Raw genomic sequence first — 17,367 nt, forward strand, 5'->3', positions numbered from 1 at the left:
AGACTACTCAGGGGCTTTGAATGCAAACGCGTTGTTTTTGTCTTATTTTCTTGCTTATATCTTGTTTATTTTCATTTTTTTTACCTTCTGTTCTAATGACACACCTACTCATTAGCATACGGTCGAAAGGTAACATATATACTAGGTACACGTTTGTTCGGCAAGGAGCAACATGTTTTTTTTTTTTTGCCTATTGGTTTCGTGCTCGCCTCGAAATCTCAAAGTCCTGGGTTCAATTCCCTGCACCTTTGAAATAAATTTTATTTTTCTTTGATACCACGACGACGTCCTCTTGAATTGTTGGGACCACTTTTATGGTCAATGGCGACAACACCTAGTTTCGTTGCTGATGAGCTACATGATTATCTCGCATTAAAAAGATGCCAAGTATATGGTGGTCACCATGGAAGTGCAAGGGCAACTTCGGGAAAGGGTTAAAGTTCAAACACAAAAATTTTCTGGTGAGAGAGAGAGAGAAAATAATATTGAATGCTAGCTGACACTTCATCGTTATTACACTCGCGATATTTTTAGTCCACGACTAAGATAATTACATCAAACGGGCTTTTGCACGCATTTCCCTTGGCAGGCGAACAAGGCATTGCTGCATTCTCATTGGACAAATGGTCATCACGTGATCTTAAAGTGGTGTCGTCACGGAGTGGCCTCATACGACGACAACAAGGACGCCGCAAACCCTATGAAACCTACCTCATATAGCTTTAAAGGGATGAATTTGGAAGGGAAAGCTCTAGAGGGGCTACAAGTGCATCGCAGCGGGGCTCTGGTTGCTGGTCCCTGTTGCACATGTGCGCACGACGAAAATTAAGACAGAGATTGGAAGAAAGGTTGGTAGTCGGTTTCTGAAGAGACGGCACTCGCGGATAATAACCTTACTCGGCGCCGAGTGACGTCCACGAAGGAAGAGAACGCAGATGCGCGCATGATAAGTAGCAGCTGCGTTTAAGAGACGAAAGCAACCGCAGCACCGGCAGGACTGCCATGCCTTTCGAGTAGGGTACACCTTGCAAGTCTTCGTATACGTAAGCATTTAAGCGCGTTTCTATTGCAAGGTGGCTACCAGCCACCCAGAAAAAAGCTTGCGAGACTTCTACTGCAGTTGTTTGTATACATTCCCGTTCCTCATTTTACATGGTGGTGGTAGTGGTTTTATTAAAAATAATAGTAAAAAGGAAGGAAAAGATTTTTGCTAGCCCCGGCATCTGCCATCGATACTGAAGCACCTGAGCTGGGGCAGCGGAAATAAAGGATAGCAGGCAGAATGGAGAAATGAAATGAAAGAGGTGAGAGGACAGGAATAAAGGATAGGGGGAGAAGTAATATGTACAAACTATTTACACAATAAGAAATGTGTCCAGGTTGTGCGCGTGATTAGTTGATTTTACATCACAGAACACAGTTTTGCTCCAGGATGCTTTCCAGTGCCTCTAGTTGTTTATACACAAAAAGTTCTCATTTCTGTTGTCAGGTGTTTTAGCTTACGAAGCACCTTTGGAAAGATCAAGACAGCCTGCACGATGACACGCTTGGCAAATATGGCAGTCTTTTCTGCCGCGGTGGCTCAGTGGTTATAGCGCTCAGCTGCTGACCCGAAAGACTCGGGTTCGATCCGGGACGCGGCGGTCGAATTTCAATGGAGGCGAAATTCTAGAGGCCCGTGTACTGTGCGATGTCAGTGCACGTTAAAGAACCCCAGGTGGTCGAAATTTCCGGAGCCCTTCACTACAGCGTCTCTCAAAGCCTGAGTCGCTTCGGGACGTTAAACCACATAAACCAAACCAAACCTTAACTGCTCCATGCGAGTGATGTAAAAGCTTTAAGATAAAGATTTTGCTACGCATCAGAAGAATGGACTATTACCTTCGATATATAAACAACAGTACCTTACAATTTTCTACTATTCAAAATGTTTGTACTGAAATGTAGGACATGTTCCCAGATATTCCATCATCCACCACAGTGTGTCTCGATATTCGTTTCGTGAGATGAAACAAAGCGGCCCCTGATGATTCCTAAAATTCACACGTCATTGGACGTATAGTGCTGGCGAAGATGAGGCAAAAACAAGCCTAATTGTGAGGCTCAACTTGAAAGGCGAACTGGCCTGACCTTTCGCGCCTCGACCAAGCCCGGCGGCTTCAACCACAAACACGCGGCGCTGTGGCAAAATCGAGAGCTGTTCGCTTTTGAAGTATGCGTTAACGATGGACAGATCGCCGGCTACTGTACTGTTGTACTTCGGCATCGTGGACACTACGACGCTTTCAGCTGTGATGACGCAACGGTGTGACGCGGTCCCCTTGCCCAGGGTGTATGGCAGTCGGAACTTCTCAGGAATCCGGCATATCATAAACATCTCGCAATTACATTACACTAACCAGTACGAGATTGAACATGTAAGCACGTTGCCTTGCATAGTTGCAACATTATTCCTGATCAGGTGCGATGGTGTTTGTTAGTACGCAACAAACGCACTCGTATGTTCCCGTTAACATTTAACACTATTCTAGGGATCCTATGAGAAGCACGTGGTCTAATTAAAATATTCGCATCATTGTCGACGATCCATAGCACGCCTAACTGTACACGCAGAAATAGTCTCGCTCCCAAGGCAAAGTGGTCCTGTTCGACACATGAGTCTTGTCCATTCCTTGACCAAGTAGGTTTGTAATCCACATGCCAGCACAATATGCTGCTTAATGCTTCGTCTTCCGTCCCTCCCAATAGTAGCGAGTCCGTTACTACTTTTGGTTTGCTTTGGTTTGGTTTATGGTTTAACGACCCGAAGCGACTCAGGCTATGAGGGCTATGAGGGGTTCCTTAGCGTGCACTGACAAAGCACAGTAGGGCCTCTAGAATCCTCCATCGAAATTTTACCGCCGCTGCCAGCGTCGAACCCGCGTCATTCGGGTCAGCTGCCAAGCACTAAAACCACTGAGCCACCGCGGCGGCTTCGTTAGTACTTTTGTAGCTCACCTGTCGCCTGTTCAATGAACGTTGTGGCATACTCAAAACCACCTCATTTTCTTCTTTCGAGCTGCAGGTGCTGCAGCAAATGTACAGAACTTCCGTCAGTATTCTTCAGACGCTTGGCAGAAGCAAATGCCTAACAATTGTCCTAAGAGCATAACCCAAACGCAGTGTCCCCCCCCCCCACCCCCTGAGGCTTCTATACGCTGCATGCGACAAGCGTACCAACGCTTTCTCTTTTGCTTAGCATATCTTCTCAGATTGCAAGGAAGCAATTCCTTGTCACCACTCCTACCTTCCCCCTCCACTCTCCGGAGAGGGTTGGCATTACGACCACGAAAGCTTTAGCCAGTATCAACGATGCGTACAGACGGGGAAAAAAGTATCTTGACCACATGCTCCTTAAACAAAACCGATAGCTTTATTATCAGCGGCCGGTTGGAGACCACACTTATGGAAGGAAAAGTAAAAATCATGTTCTTTCACCTCTTTCTAGCCGGTGGCTTAAAACAGACCTATCAGCTTTGTTTACGGCGCACGCGGTCAAGAGACTTTTTTCCCCGACTGTAAGTGTATACAGCTTCAGTGAAGGCCTTGTGCAAACCGCGTGGGAGACCTGTAATGAAGTTTTCTCTTCAGCGCTCACTTCAACTGCACCAGTGCGCACGGCTGACAGACCCAAGTGCCGACTGAGAATGCGAACTGAGATTTAAATTCATGTCCCCCTTTCTCTTGTTTGCGACGCTTACTATAAGCGTAAGAAAACTTGGTGACATTAGCGTAGTGCTGAAGAACTTAACTCGGAGCCACAATCGGAGGAGGTCAGAATCTAGTGAAAGTAACAAATAGCGAAAATGAAATTAAGCCAAAAACCAATTTATTTTATTTGCACCCAAGCAAATGGAGAACATGCACGAAACTTCATTCTGGAAGCTGCAAGAAAACTAGCAGTGTTTACTACTACCGCTTTCATCAATGTTTACTGGCGGTCCCGCTCCAGGATATGAGGTCCACCTTGTACTCTAAGGTATTTCGGCATAACCTGCTGGGAAGTCCACTTGTAAACCATCTCTTCTACAAGTCAAATTTTATCTGTTTTTGATGAGATAGCATTAGAGTTGTCGTCATACCGAAACCCGCCGAACGTCAGGAAATTCCCTAATTCCTAAATGAAACCCAAGTTGGCCCACTCCCACAATTTAGGGCCTCGAAATTTAAGATGGCAGGAAAAGTTGTATGTGACTGCAATGCGGTGGCGCAAGCGGCAGCCGCAAGCTGCTCTCGGTAGAAAGAGAACGTGTCACAATATGTGGCGCCCTCTTGGGAGTGACGAAAATTCATCTGCTACTGGTTGAAAATAAACGCTCGGGTTAGACGCAGGCGCGATCTGGTTCGGTGGTTCCACGAGGAGCCAGCTGCGCCTGCGAAATGCCAAGTGTGTGCTTGACAGCTGCCACCATCTGTCGCATGCGCCTGTGACTAACACGAATGCGCATGCGCAATAGGATATGGCGGTTTTTGTTTTCAACCAGTGGAGCTGGAAGAGAAGAGGTGCGCAGGCGCATGGTGGCCTTGTGAAAAAGGCGGATCGAGCCAGAATCGTATGCAATTGGGACCGCGACTGAGGAAGGGGGGGGGGTGATGGAGGGGGTTCCTGTGGAAACCCCTGGACCGTCTACTGGACATACGGCTGGGCCACCCAAACATCGGGAGGGAACTAGGAAGCACGCGGTCGCTGAATGAGTGAATCAATGACGACGCCCTAATGCTATCGCATTTGTGTTAACTGTAGCTTAAGTAGCCCTACAGTTTTTGCAGTCACTGGCCAATACTGTGTTCGTTAATATGAACCTGCGTCAACTACAGTCAAGAACGTCGAGCTCTAGACGGTGTTGATGTTTCTTTCTCTTTAGATTACTGCTACGGCTACACTGACTCAGTCAGTGACAGATTCTGAATGTCGCGGATTTATAGTTAATTAAGAGTGGCTACGTTGTCCTCCAAATAAAACTGCAACGCTTACTAAACTTCTGCTGCTTAATACCTGTCGATGAAGTGAGCTACAAGAATAAAAAATCTTAAGAGATTACGGCACCAGTTTAAAATCAAGGGAAAAAAAGATACACAAACGGGTCGGCCATAGCAGCCTGCTTCTCAACCGACCTCACAAAGGCACCGCAAACTGTTCATCACGGGCGTCCCATCATCGCTTCGTCCTGCTTCGAGGACTTCTCTTTCGGCTTGGAGGGCCGCGCAGTGACGCTATAGTTTCCGGCGACATCGTTCGGCGTCGAAATCGTTGTCCCATTCCGGCGCCCGGCGCAAGCCTTGTGGTCCTGGTGCATCTGGTTGCACACGAGGTCCAGCAGGTTCGTCTCTCCCTCCAGCTGGACCACGCGCTGCTTCTCGTCCAGCACCGACACCAGCGGCCCGTTGCCCAGGTCACCGCTGATGCGCGAGACTTTCTGGCTCACGTCCAGCATGTACAGCTTTCCCTTTTCCGTAACACACAGGTCCACCAGCTGCCACTCGAGCCCGTATTTTTTGACGCAGGAGTGGCCGACTGCGTGTGGGTCGGAGCTGTTGGACATGCACGCTATGATCTTCACGGCCGTCAGCGTCTCCTCCACGTGATTGAGGACGCAAGTCTGGACCATGCTGCTCTGGCACTCTTTATTACCGGGCTCGCATTCGACGCTGATGATGGCGCTATTCCCTTCGGTCTTGTTCTTGGCTCGGCTGGTTGGAAGCAGGGTGAGGTTCAAGTAGTCCCGCAGTTCCTCGTACACTGGCAGCAGCTGGGAGACGATGAACTGGCGGCTGCGCGGACAATAGCAGTCATAGGCAACCTGCAGTGTGATCTTCTTCCCGTGCATATATTCCTTGGTGTTGCTGGTTCCGCTGGAGTTCGTGTGATTGGTCGAAGACGGACTGATGACGTGTCTCGGATGACGCCGTACGCCTCCTCCAGTACTGGTCGCCGTTTCGGTCGAGGGCTTCGTGGTCGATTGTGGGGTCGGGGCCACCGGGGTCGGAGCCGTAGTCGACTGTGAAGTGGTAGTTGACTCAGGAGTGGTCGGTGGCGGAGTAGTAGGTAGTGGTGTAAATTCCGAATGAGGGGACTTCTTGGTTGAGGAGAACTCCCCCTTAAAGCCACCATTGCTGGCGAGGAAATCATCTGGAGCTGCATCGCCAGTTATGTTACTGTTGACGCCCGAGTTTTCGGTCGCGTTATCTACCACCACTCTCTTTGCGAACAGATAGCGTAGAGGGTAGGCCAATGAGAACGCCAGTAGCACGAGAAACACCAAGCAAAAGGCTAAGCACACGTATTTGACAACCAACGGCTTTTTGCGCTTGCGCGTCTCGTCATCACCGTCGACACCCATGATGTCGACTGCGATAGCAGCCCGGAGTGCACGAGTGGCTGCGAACTAGAGGGCACGGTTGAGACCAGCTGGCAGGCGACCTATCAAAGCTGTTCTCAGCTGTAGCTGAGCTATCTGTGCAAGTCAGAAGCGCCGTCTTGGTACGCGTGCTCACTCGGTATTTGCAGTTCCCTTCCAGCCAATTAGACAACAATGTCGCGGTTTTCGCGCGAGAGCATGTGCGCATCGTAAATGAGCTTCCACAGATGCATCGCTGTTATTCCCGGAGATATCAGCTGCTCGAAGATTTTAGCAAAAAGAAATAATGTAGGGAAGGGCGAGAACGAGCAGCTCACTTAAAAGATTTACTTAACCTTCGATTGGATAGTGCGAAAAAAAAAGCAGAATAATGTTTCTATCAATGCGCCTGGAAGGCGTTTATTAGTGGCTAAGCGAGGAATCCAGGGCAAAGGCTAAAAAAAAAGAATGGTAGTATATATCGCCGACAAGAGTACGTGAAGGTATGAAATGAACTGCAGGAAAAGTTTATCACATACAATAGCGGCTCATTTAAGTATTTCTTTAGGGGTAACGGGGTGGATTCCAAGACAACTGGCAATCCTAGCAGGGGGTGGCAGGAGGTTAGGTGCGCGGGTGAGATTAGGAAGTGTGCGGGGATACAATGGTCTCAGCTTTCAAAGAACAGAATTGGAGAGATATGGAAGAGGCATTTGCCCTGCACTTAGCGTAATGAGGCTGATGATGCTGATGATGACAGAAAGAACGTTCAGTCAATAAGAAAATTAACTTGGAAACCCACTATTAAGTATGCGGGTAAACTGAATATTAAAGAGCGTTAAATGCAGGTTAAAGGAGGTAAGTGTGTCAACTGAATTGATTCGAAGGGAAATACGCCGGCTCTCGACCTTCTTAAAAGGGGGAAAGCTAAAAGAGAAATGCGTCGGTTTATGGTCTTTCAAGAGGCAGCGCCCTGTTGTTTGAAGAGGAATCAGCACATAAATATAAATATGCCAAAGGTGCTGATTCATGTGCTGTGTGCGGTAAATCCGAAAAACCTTTGAGCACAATTTATCACAATGTAGTCGTATTCGTGTTGATTCCGGTGCAGACACAATCAGCATCTCTGATGCCCTATAGGTTTCAGGGGTAACAACATTAATGCGCACGCAATCGTGGGAGACGTCAGTAAAAGATTGACCATTGATCTCCTTAAATCCCTAGAGTGACTTAAGCATTGGAGTTTAGGATTCAATAACACCATAGACTAGTAATCATTGAGATATGTGTTTGAAAGAAGTCAAAATTTGAAGGCAGAGGTTTTTAAGGTTGAGAGAAATGTTGGAAAAGAGAGAGAGGTTATCTCTTTTTCGGGAGCACATGCAAGCGCGAAATGTACTGCAAGAAAGGCATAGCGCATCCTAGGACAGCTCATATATAATGTCTTAGAATGTCCTAGGCAGACCGCTCCTTTTTCATTAAAGTATCTCTCCCCCTCTCTCTCATATATATATATATATATATATATATATATATATATATATATATATATATATATATATATATATATATATATATATATATATATATATATATATATATATATATATATATATATATATATATATATATATATAATGGTGGTTGCACACAAGTATTGGCTAGGTCCCTTGGCTGTTGGACGTGCCGGCGCCTTTGCTCGCTTCTGTTCCTAGAGCTCAGCAGAGCGCGTGGTCTACCCGGCTGCTTTCGCACCTTCAGGAGCTGCCGCCATCAGCCTCATTCTCTCGCGTGGAGAGCGCTTTCGGCGTCCCTCGTCGCTTTTGGTGTTTTTTGTCAGCAGCCGCGTTCCTCCGGTTCTCTTTTTCCGCGCTAGGCAGGGCGCTCAGCGTTCGTTGCTGCTTTCGCTGATTGAGGTGTCGTAGCATTAGCTCGCTCTTCTTGGGCGTCAGCGGCGTGTTGGGCACCCTTGGCTGCCTTCTCATCTTCATGTGCAGCTACATACACCTGTCGTTAGTTAATTAGGGCGTTCGTATCCCTGGACTACGGCACCCTAGCACAGCCGTGGCGGCAGCGCTGCTAGAAGAGAGTATTTAGAAGCACACAGATAAAACAAGTAAACAGACAATTGTTATGTGTACGCACACTGGCAGGGCTACTTCTTACTACTTCTGTTCCGGTGGCGCCATCTCTCCCCAGACACCTCAGCTAACAAGCACCCGCATCTAACGATACCCATGCAACAGCATCCAAATCCCAAACCTGAATAAACATCAGTTCCTTTTCTGCTCATAACTGTGCTAGTCTGGGTCGTCAGTCTCTCTCACAACGGCCACACACAACGACGAAAAAACAGGGGCGTAACAGGAAAGAACAGATAAAAAAATTGCAACGATGATTTAGTCACAAGCAAGTGCTGCGCATTAATTAGAATACATAGCGCTAGACTTTGCGGCAGTATGGCCAAGTGGTCTGAGGCGAAGGGAAAGTTCCCTGCTTGCGCCGCCGTCGGTTCTAATTTTGCTCGGTACGCTGAGATGGCGAAATTTCTTTCAGCTGGATACGCTCCGAACAGAAAATTTCGCATAGTTTCGGATCGGACGAAGGTTTCTGATAGTTCCGGTTTCAGCTTCGGCGTCAGCTTCGCCCCGGTTTCGAGATAATGTTCACCGAAGTGCTGAAAATGAAATCTAAAAGCATTTCACGCTCTAAAGAGTCGAGACGACGTCCTCGGGTGCCGTTTTTAACGTGGTTTGGTGGCGACCGACAGGACATGCGCACCACCACGTATGAAACTTGTTTATCTTCAATATTGCACTATAAAATAAGCGGATATGAACGTAGGAATAGGAAACAGAAGGCCATTATCCATTTCTCTCCAAGTCTCAGAGTAATGAATCAACACCAAATCGCAAAATACACCAGAATACACAACTTCGTTTACAATGGCGCCATGTAGCCACGTTGCGCGTATAGAAAAGCCACGTTTCTGTCCTTGATGTTCTAAGCCAAGATATTGAGCGCTCATATACAAGACGTAATTAAATGCGAGTGTCAGTCAGAATGCTGTTCAGCAATGCATAATTAGCCACTTCGGAGCTCTTTATCTGGACGAAGCAGCTGGAAGACGTTTCCGTAGGAGGAACGTCGGTAGCTTCCATGCGAAGTTTGCAAATTTTAATATTTAAAATATGCGCAGCGGGCGGAAATTAGCGATTTTGTATGTTCTACGTCTTTGCGCAGGGTTGCACTTCAGACTAATGGAGCGAAGGCAAAAGGCGGTGGCAGCGCAACTCAAGCCAGAATTTTCCAGTGCCCTACCGGAGCATCATTCTATAAAGAATCGAAAAAGTATGTAGTTTATATTTATCCTCAGTTACTATGACAATGAACCCAGCATTTATTTTGTATTAATTTCATTTCTTGATTGCTTTTACATAATACCGTGTTTTCCATTTCCCCGTGTCTCTAAATGTGTTTCTGAAATTGGACATGCTTAACCAAATTTTTGTCCAGTTTATTAACTCCCACTACTCCTGTTTCCGGTCTATGTAGTTGTTACCTGCCATAGTTTAACGCGATAGCATTAGAGGCCTCGTTGTCCAGAAAATCCGGTGTAGGCGTTGTGGGCGTTCTGAACAAAAAAATAACGAATATGACTCTGGTAAGTGATGCCCGGAGGGTAACTTAGGAGGCAGGTGGCCCACCTAGGTCACGAGATCTAGCGGCGTCATTACAACCTGCCCATCTGACAGTGAGCAAACTGCCCACCGTGGCAGGTGGCAGTTAAATTAATGAATGGTCTATCGGGAAGATCAACTTGTGCCGCACAAAGCCCAACGCCGGGAGCACCTGCCATCGCAGGCACCACTGCGCCAGGAAAAATATGAAGGCTTCCAGGTATGTCTGAACGTATAGAGTGACCTTCTGCATATATAGGGATTATAACCCACTACGCTATAGCGTCATACCCGTAAGTCAGAGCGTAAGTGTACCCTCCAATTTTTATTTATGACCCGATGGGTCTCAAAGAATTGCACACAAAAGTATGCGCACATTGCGACATTCGGGATTCAAAACTGTCGTTTACATTAAACGATAGCCAAGAGAGTGGAACGCGAACGGCATGGGTAATAGTGTAGCACAGACTCTCCAGACATGGTACGTCAGTGACATCAACCTACCGCAACTGATAAGCGTGAACAGAAATCGATCCCCAATTGACCCTTTTAACAACACAGCCCAGATTTTATTACAGGCCAGTGTCCAGATCTATATTAAATCTGATCGTAAGCAAAAAGAATGACTAACAAACGACAGCTCTATGCTCTGCAAGCCACAAGGAGAACCCTGCAAATGTTACGGAACACCGTCTTGCTTGACGCCATGGCGCAATAATTTTCAGACGCGCTGGATGCGCCGGCAGTTGGCTAACATCTGGGGACACGGGCGCTGCTGCGCATGCGCAAGGATGGTTTAGGGGCAGCGAAAAGTCTACTCCGTCTCACCGCGCTCCGCCACAGCTGGCATGCACTGCTGCGGCGCACCGCACCTGCCACATCCATAGAGGAAGGAAAAAAACTTCCTCCATGGCCAGATTCCTCGCCCTCCACGCTACGCCTCTGCAGAGCACTGCCTTCCTTTTGCTCCACCCCTTATTGTGACGCCTTACTTCGCATTCTCCTACACCCCTACCCTCCCTATTACATACCCTAACGACACCCTAGTGAGTGAGGAGGGTGTCCCTTCCCTCTAGGGTGCCTCGATGCCTGCGTCGAGGCACTTCCCTCCTCATTCCTACCCCTTTTACTTTCCTACACCCCCTCCCTGCAGCAGTGTTTTAGCATAGCAAAGACTGTTGTTTTGTTTATGGCAGGAAGAAGGAAAAGGAAAGAGCACGGGCATGCCTACTGGCTCAAGCCGAGCCACGCTCGCTGCCGCGTGTTGAAAGTAGGAGGGGTAAAGCGTAGGAAAGAAAAGAGTGAAAGAAAAGACGCGCGCTAATATGCCCCGGGCTGATCCCGGAGGCCGTGCAATACCGGGCCGACCCCTGCCAGAGTGCTTCAAGTCAAGCACTCCGCCATATTCCAAAAATAAGTTTAATATCTTAGGTCCAAGGACCCGCTGCAGATATTATATCAGGTATCAGGTATCAAAATCAGGTATCAAAGACATACTAGCATAAACGTATACAGGATTACCAGACGCCTCCCGCGCACTCGCATTGGCCCCTTAACTGTCACTGTGCGTGAATAAAGAGGAATAAGTAAAATATAATATGAATAAGTAAAATTACGAGAATATAATCCTTAAAAAATACATACATATATCGCTTATAGCCGAGATAGAACGGTGGGCCTCGGCTCAAACATAAAAATCTTTTTACTGATACATGTAGTTAATCGAGAGTTTTAGCCCTACCGCACGGTAAACACGGCTACTATGGCAACTGCTACCATGCGGCAAATGTGGCTAGACAAGCATGGCAATGGTAACAATGGCAACACGTTGCCGCACTTACCGGACGGCTGTCCGACTACGCTAATACTGTCTTATAATCGCATGCAGTTGCTCAGCAACACCAGCTGGCCATTTTGAAACATATGACGCCTGTTCAATTTTTTTTCTTTATTTTTAGTGTTGCAAACACTGCCATCTAGCTTTATCACTGTGCTGCCTTGTCGTTGCAAAAGTACCTCTCTCTTTAAAGTGGCACTTTCTGCAAGAAACAAAGAAAAAATTCAAGAAGTGTGGACTTTACAGAGCAGGAAACATAAGCCATAGAGGTGCATAAATCATCACCATGACATTGAAAGTGCACTGTAGTTGCTTTAATATATCCAATATTGAATTATCTGCATGGGGAATCAAATTGTCTTTTTTTTTAAAGAAACAAATTTTATTTATTATACACGGATGACTCGCGCTAAAAAGGAGTCGACTGGGACGAAATATCGGATATAGCGAGCAATCCGGGAACATGCGGTTTGATTCGGCTTAATACAAACTGCTTTGCGTGCAATTTCGACCAAACCGTTTCGGGCGCCGTTAAACCTGACAACGCGTGCGCGTGGCCGCGACGTAATGCCACCGAAAGCGGGGCGGGGCCCTCTACAGTGTGCACTTCAACTAATCGCTTTGCATCTAGAATACATCAAGCGCCCTCTATCGTTAGAGCGCCTTTATGCCAGCCCCGTTCTGCATCGAGGCATTCTTGGTGCCTCATGAATTTCACGACAGGCGGCGCGGTGAACGTTCTGCGCATGCGCATCGCCGGCGGCGGACTTAAACGCGCATGGTTCACGTGCCTAGAAGCGAGTTCAGAGAGAGGAAAAACTATCATGTGATCGTGGAGACTTAAACGCGTGGCTTTCCAGCGAGGAACAAGTGGAGTCAAGAGGAAGACAAGAAATAAAAGAAGCAAGAGAAGAAATGACAGCTGCGATATAGAGTAGAAAAAAAGAGCGAAAAAAAATATATATAGAGAGAGAGAGAGTTTTGTTTCTAACAAGCTCTGCCATTCCCTCTCTTCATTGCTTTAGGGGATGCAGATCTTGTGCATTAAATTCTTTCTTTTGCATATATTCTCGCTTTAAGGCCGTTATACATTCACTGTTTTTATGCAGCACATATTGCGACATGCGTCATGTGCGCCTTCCTTTTCAGGAACATTTCTGATAACGCCAACAAATTCTCACGGTTCCTTCAATTTCATCTTGAAGGGAATCAACAATATACTACACCACCTTAGACTGTTTTGTCCGGCCAGGAAATTTAACTGCATAACTCAGCATGAAGTATGAAAATGGCCTGTACATATGGTAAACATCATACACAGTGCAAAAATTTGCGCTTTCTGCCAGCTCGCACTATACACCCGCGCGTTGTTTGATTGATTGCCGCAGCCATGCTTTCACAATAGGGTTAAGAGCAACCGAGGTTAGAGACAATAAGACAGTACATGGCGGAAAGCGTCGCCGAAGCTTTGGCAGCGTGAATGTTTTTCAAGTCTTCCTTCGGTTAAAGAAAAAAAAAGATGGGAGAGCTGTGCAAGGAACCTAGGCATGTTTACTATGTTATTACTGCGACGTTTAAGAGAGATCCTGCTCCAGGTAACTGAACCCAATTTTGTACTGTAAGGTGTTCCCGCGTAGCTCGTTGATGTATATATACAGGGCTTTGGCCGGCCAAGATTTCACCCGTTGCGGTTAGATAATGAAAACTACATTACGAAATCAGTAACCAGTTTTAAAAGTGGAATATGCCACTCCTCGTCGGTTACGGTCTGAAATGTCGAGCCGTTGACTGCGTCAACGTTACTCGTGCTTACAGTGTAACCTCACGGCTAGACTCGCAAAGCCGTTAAGGGATTTCTAAGTTTGCAGAATTGGTACTCATCAAGAGTTACTGTCTGGGTCTGCAGATAAAAGACTAAACCCCTACACTCACAAAACACTTCCTGTTTATGAGATGCTGTTAAAGCGAGATACAGAAACGAACCAATCTTAACAGCTTACAGGGCCAGCTTAAAACTTAACTGTAAAGAATCAAACCACCGACTATAAAATGAGCTACACAAACGGGCCGGTCATTACAACCTAGTTAATTGTTAACCGACTTGACAAATGTACCACTGGTCTTTCGTCACACGCTCCGCAGCGTTGTCGTGTCATCGTCCTCTTTTTCCACGGACTCGCCAGCGGTCGTGGCGCGGGTCGCATTGGTGTGGCTCTCGCTGGACTCGTTCGAAGACGAAGTCGCTGTCCCGTTCCGACTTCCGGCGCAGGCCGTGTGGTTGTGGTGCAAGCGGTCGCATACGACTCCCAGAAGATTCGTCTGAGCCTCTACCTGGATCGCGTACGTGGTCTCGCCCTGAACCGATACCAGCGGTACACTGCCCACGCCGCCGGTGACGCGCCAGGCCTTCTTTCCCACTTCCACCATGTACAGCTTCCCTTTGTCCGTGACGCAGGCGTCAATCAGCTTCCACTCGATACCGTGCTTTACGACGCAGACGCGTCCGACGCGGTGCGGGTCGGGACTTCTGGACATGCACGCTATTATCCTCACTGCCGTCAGCGTCTCCTGCACGTGGTTGAGGACGCACGTCTGGACCATGTTGCTGTGGCACTCGTCTTTACCGCGCCGACACTGGACGTCGTCGGAGGTCGAGTCGTTCCCCGCTGTCTTGTTCTCCGCTCGACTGGCAGGAAGAAGGGTGAGGTGCATGTAGTCCCGCAGTTTCTCGTACACTGGCAGCAGCTGGGAGACGATGAACCGGCGGCTGCGCGGACAGTGGCACTCGTAGACCACTTGCAGGCTGATCTTCTTCATGTACATCTCGTACGTGACGGTGTTCGGCACGTGGCGCGTACGGTTCGCCCATACTTGCACGTGGTGCCCGCTCGTGTTCGTGCGGTTAGTCGAAGACGGAACGGTGCCGTGTCCTGGGTGTCTGCGCCACCTTCCTCCTGTCCTGGTGGCCGTTTCGGTTGAGGGCTTTGCGGTCGTTGGTCGAGACGGGGTCACCGCGGTCGAAGCCGTCGTTGGCTCGGCAGTGGTCGGTAACAGCGTTGTCGCCGTGGGCGTATGGTGCGACGGAGGAGCCTTTTCAGTTGAGGTGAACTCCCTCTTGAAGCCTCCACTGCTGGCGCGGAAGCCATCGGGTGCCGAGTCGTTGATTTCGTTAGTCTTAACGTCCGCGTTTTCGATAGCGTCGCTCGCCGGCTTGAACAACAGATCGCGTAAAGGGTAAGCCAGTGCAAATGCCAGCAGCACTAGGGCCACCAAGCTACCAGCTATACAGATGTACTTAACCGCGAACGGCCGCTTGTGCTTGCGCTCTTCAGCTTCACTCACGACACCCATGATGTCGACTGCGACAGCAACCGGAATGTGAGCGCGGCTGCGAGCTAAAGGGCACGGTTGAGAACAGCTGGCAGGCTAAAAGTCAAAGCTGTCCACAGCGGGAGCCCTAGCGTTCCGCACAAGTCAAACAGCGCCGCCTTGGCACATGTGTACATCTGGTATTTGCTGCCTGCTTCTCGCCTATTGGATTCATTTGTTTTGATTTTGGTACTAGTGCATGTGCGCAGTATAGCTGAGCCCTAGAGGCATCGCTGTTGCTTCCGGTGATCAGCTTCCCGAAGATGTTCACACACAAAAAAAGAAAACAAAGGTTGAAAAGAGCGTCGCTTAGTAAACAAGCTTATTATTCAGCGGGTTAAAGTTAGGTCCCGATCGGAAAAAGCGGGGAGAAATAGAAGAATGCTTCTGCCAACGTCCGCCGGAGACGTGTATGAGCGGCGGGAAGAATGTCGAAGCAGGCAGCTCATGCACAGGTTCCTGCCCTCTACGCGGAGGTCGTGCTTCCCCCGGGTTGCTTCTGCAAGGCAGGCACATCGTTTTTATTCGGTAGTTATAAAAATTACCGACCTTCTCAGTTTCCGTCCTCATTCAGGTCTCGTGAGGCCCCACTATATCGCCACATACGAAGCTTGTTTGTGTTAATTATTATGCGTGGCCCGCAGTCAGAAAGACGACAGAATCTTGCCCAAAATAGTGGCTTAGTAGCAGTGGTTTATTGTTTGGAAAAATACAAAAAGATAAAGAAAAGACATTGCCAGCCGCGGCAATTACTATCTAATATCTCAAACACCCGAGCTGTGGCCAACGGATATAACGGGACAGGGACAGTATAGATAGCAAGGAGAAGCTATCCTTTCCCTGTCCCTTTATTTTCACCGGCTGCACCTCGGATGCTTAAGACTGTTTTGTGATTTTGTCGTAACGACAGATTTTTCTGTAGTATTGGTTTTACTGTGTTTAACGTCCCAAAGTGACTCAGGCTACGAGTGACGCCGCAGTGGAGGACTCCGGATAATATCGACCGCCTGTAGTATTGTATTTTTCTGTAGCACTGTAGTATGTTTCTGTAGTCCTGTCGCAACGACAAAGTACCGCACAATACTACAGAAATTCAGTGGTTACTACAAATATTTGGATTCGTGGCCAAAAATACTACAAAAGTTTGTTGTGGCGACAGAAAATTTTCTTGTTTTTCGACAGGGCCGGCAATACAGCGGCCGCCGCGGAAGAGGACCGTGACGTGGACGCACTGTGTCTTCCCGAACCCCTGTTTGTTTCCATAGCACCGTGAAATGATGAAGCAGTTCAATATACCAATACACCAATTCATCCAACCAATACACCCCTCTTCTAAACTGCGTCTACGTATTCTTCCAACGTGGCCTACACTGATGCGTGATCTTCCGCCACATTTTGTTTATGACCGCCACGTTTCTGTCTTTGTTGTTCGCAACCAAGGTTATGCACGCTAACAAATGAAATGTAATGAAATGTGAGTGTAGTTCAGAATGTCGAAAAGCCCCACGAGTTTTGCCACTTTGGAACACTCTGTATGAAGTATATAGAAGACGGTTTGGTCAACGAAGCTAGCAAGCACTCCGAGCGAAATTTTAAAAAGTTAGTACTCAAAATATTCACTGCGACTAAAGCAGTGAGATCATATGTTCTTGCCTGTTGTACAGGGGCGGATTTAATGGCTGGGACCGACGGAGACTACCTTCCCAAGAGGTAATGTTACTTTGATAAAACCACATCGGACCCTCCCTTTTTTTTTCGACGAACAAAGTTCAATAAATCCATGATTCAAATAAAATTTCTTTGCTTTAGTTGTATATGGGAGACGGTGCTGCAGTCATTTCCGCATTTATGCGAATTTTTGGTTCGCATGAGAAATTTAATGTTATCTAATATTATTCCTGAATATCAATTGTACATGATACTGCGTTCTTTCAAACTTGTCTCTCGTAGCGTTAATGAATTCTTCCTTGTGTTCATAAAATTCAATAAGTACCTAGCCCTTTTACTAAATTAATGAAAGCATCTACGTAAATTTCGCCACAAACTCGACAAGGATTCTTCAGCGGCAAAATAGCATGCAGTAACAAAGCAGTTCTGACCAAAC

The 17,367-nt window shown here is 47.5% G+C and overlaps 2 protein-coding genes and 1 long non-coding RNA gene across 3 annotated transcripts; 1 reads left to right on the forward strand and 2 right to left on the reverse strand.

Moving 5' to 3' along the window:
* Positions 1-1,020: 1,020 nt before the first annotated feature.
* Positions 1,021-17,023, forward strand: LOC144110281 (uncharacterized). Its single transcript, XR_013309785.1, has 3 exons — positions 1,021-1,043; positions 9,621-9,728; positions 16,446-17,023. It is a non-coding gene; the product is annotated as an uncharacterized LOC144110281 (long non-coding RNA).
* On the reverse strand, positions 3,850-6,572 carry LOC144110114 (uncharacterized). The gene has a single exon (XM_077642931.1). The coding sequence runs from the start codon at positions 6,378-6,380 to the stop codon at positions 5,181-5,183; it is 1,200 nt and encodes a 399-aa protein (XP_077499057.1). The 5' UTR covers positions 6,381-6,572; the 3' UTR covers positions 3,850-5,180.
* On the reverse strand, positions 10,364-15,396 carry LOC144110279 (uncharacterized). Its single transcript, XM_077643122.1, has one exon. The coding sequence runs from the start codon at positions 15,243-15,245 to the stop codon at positions 14,022-14,024; it is 1,224 nt and encodes a 407-aa protein (XP_077499248.1). The 5' UTR covers positions 15,246-15,396; the 3' UTR covers positions 10,364-14,021.
* Positions 17,024-17,367: the final 344 nt, after the last annotated feature.

The sequence above is a fragment of the Amblyomma americanum genome, chromosome 11 (genome assembly GCF_052857255.1).
Source record: "Amblyomma americanum isolate KBUSLIRL-KWMA chromosome 11, ASM5285725v1, whole genome shotgun sequence".
Taxonomy (NCBI): Eukaryota; Metazoa; Arthropoda; class Arachnida; order Ixodida; family Ixodidae; genus Amblyomma; species Amblyomma americanum.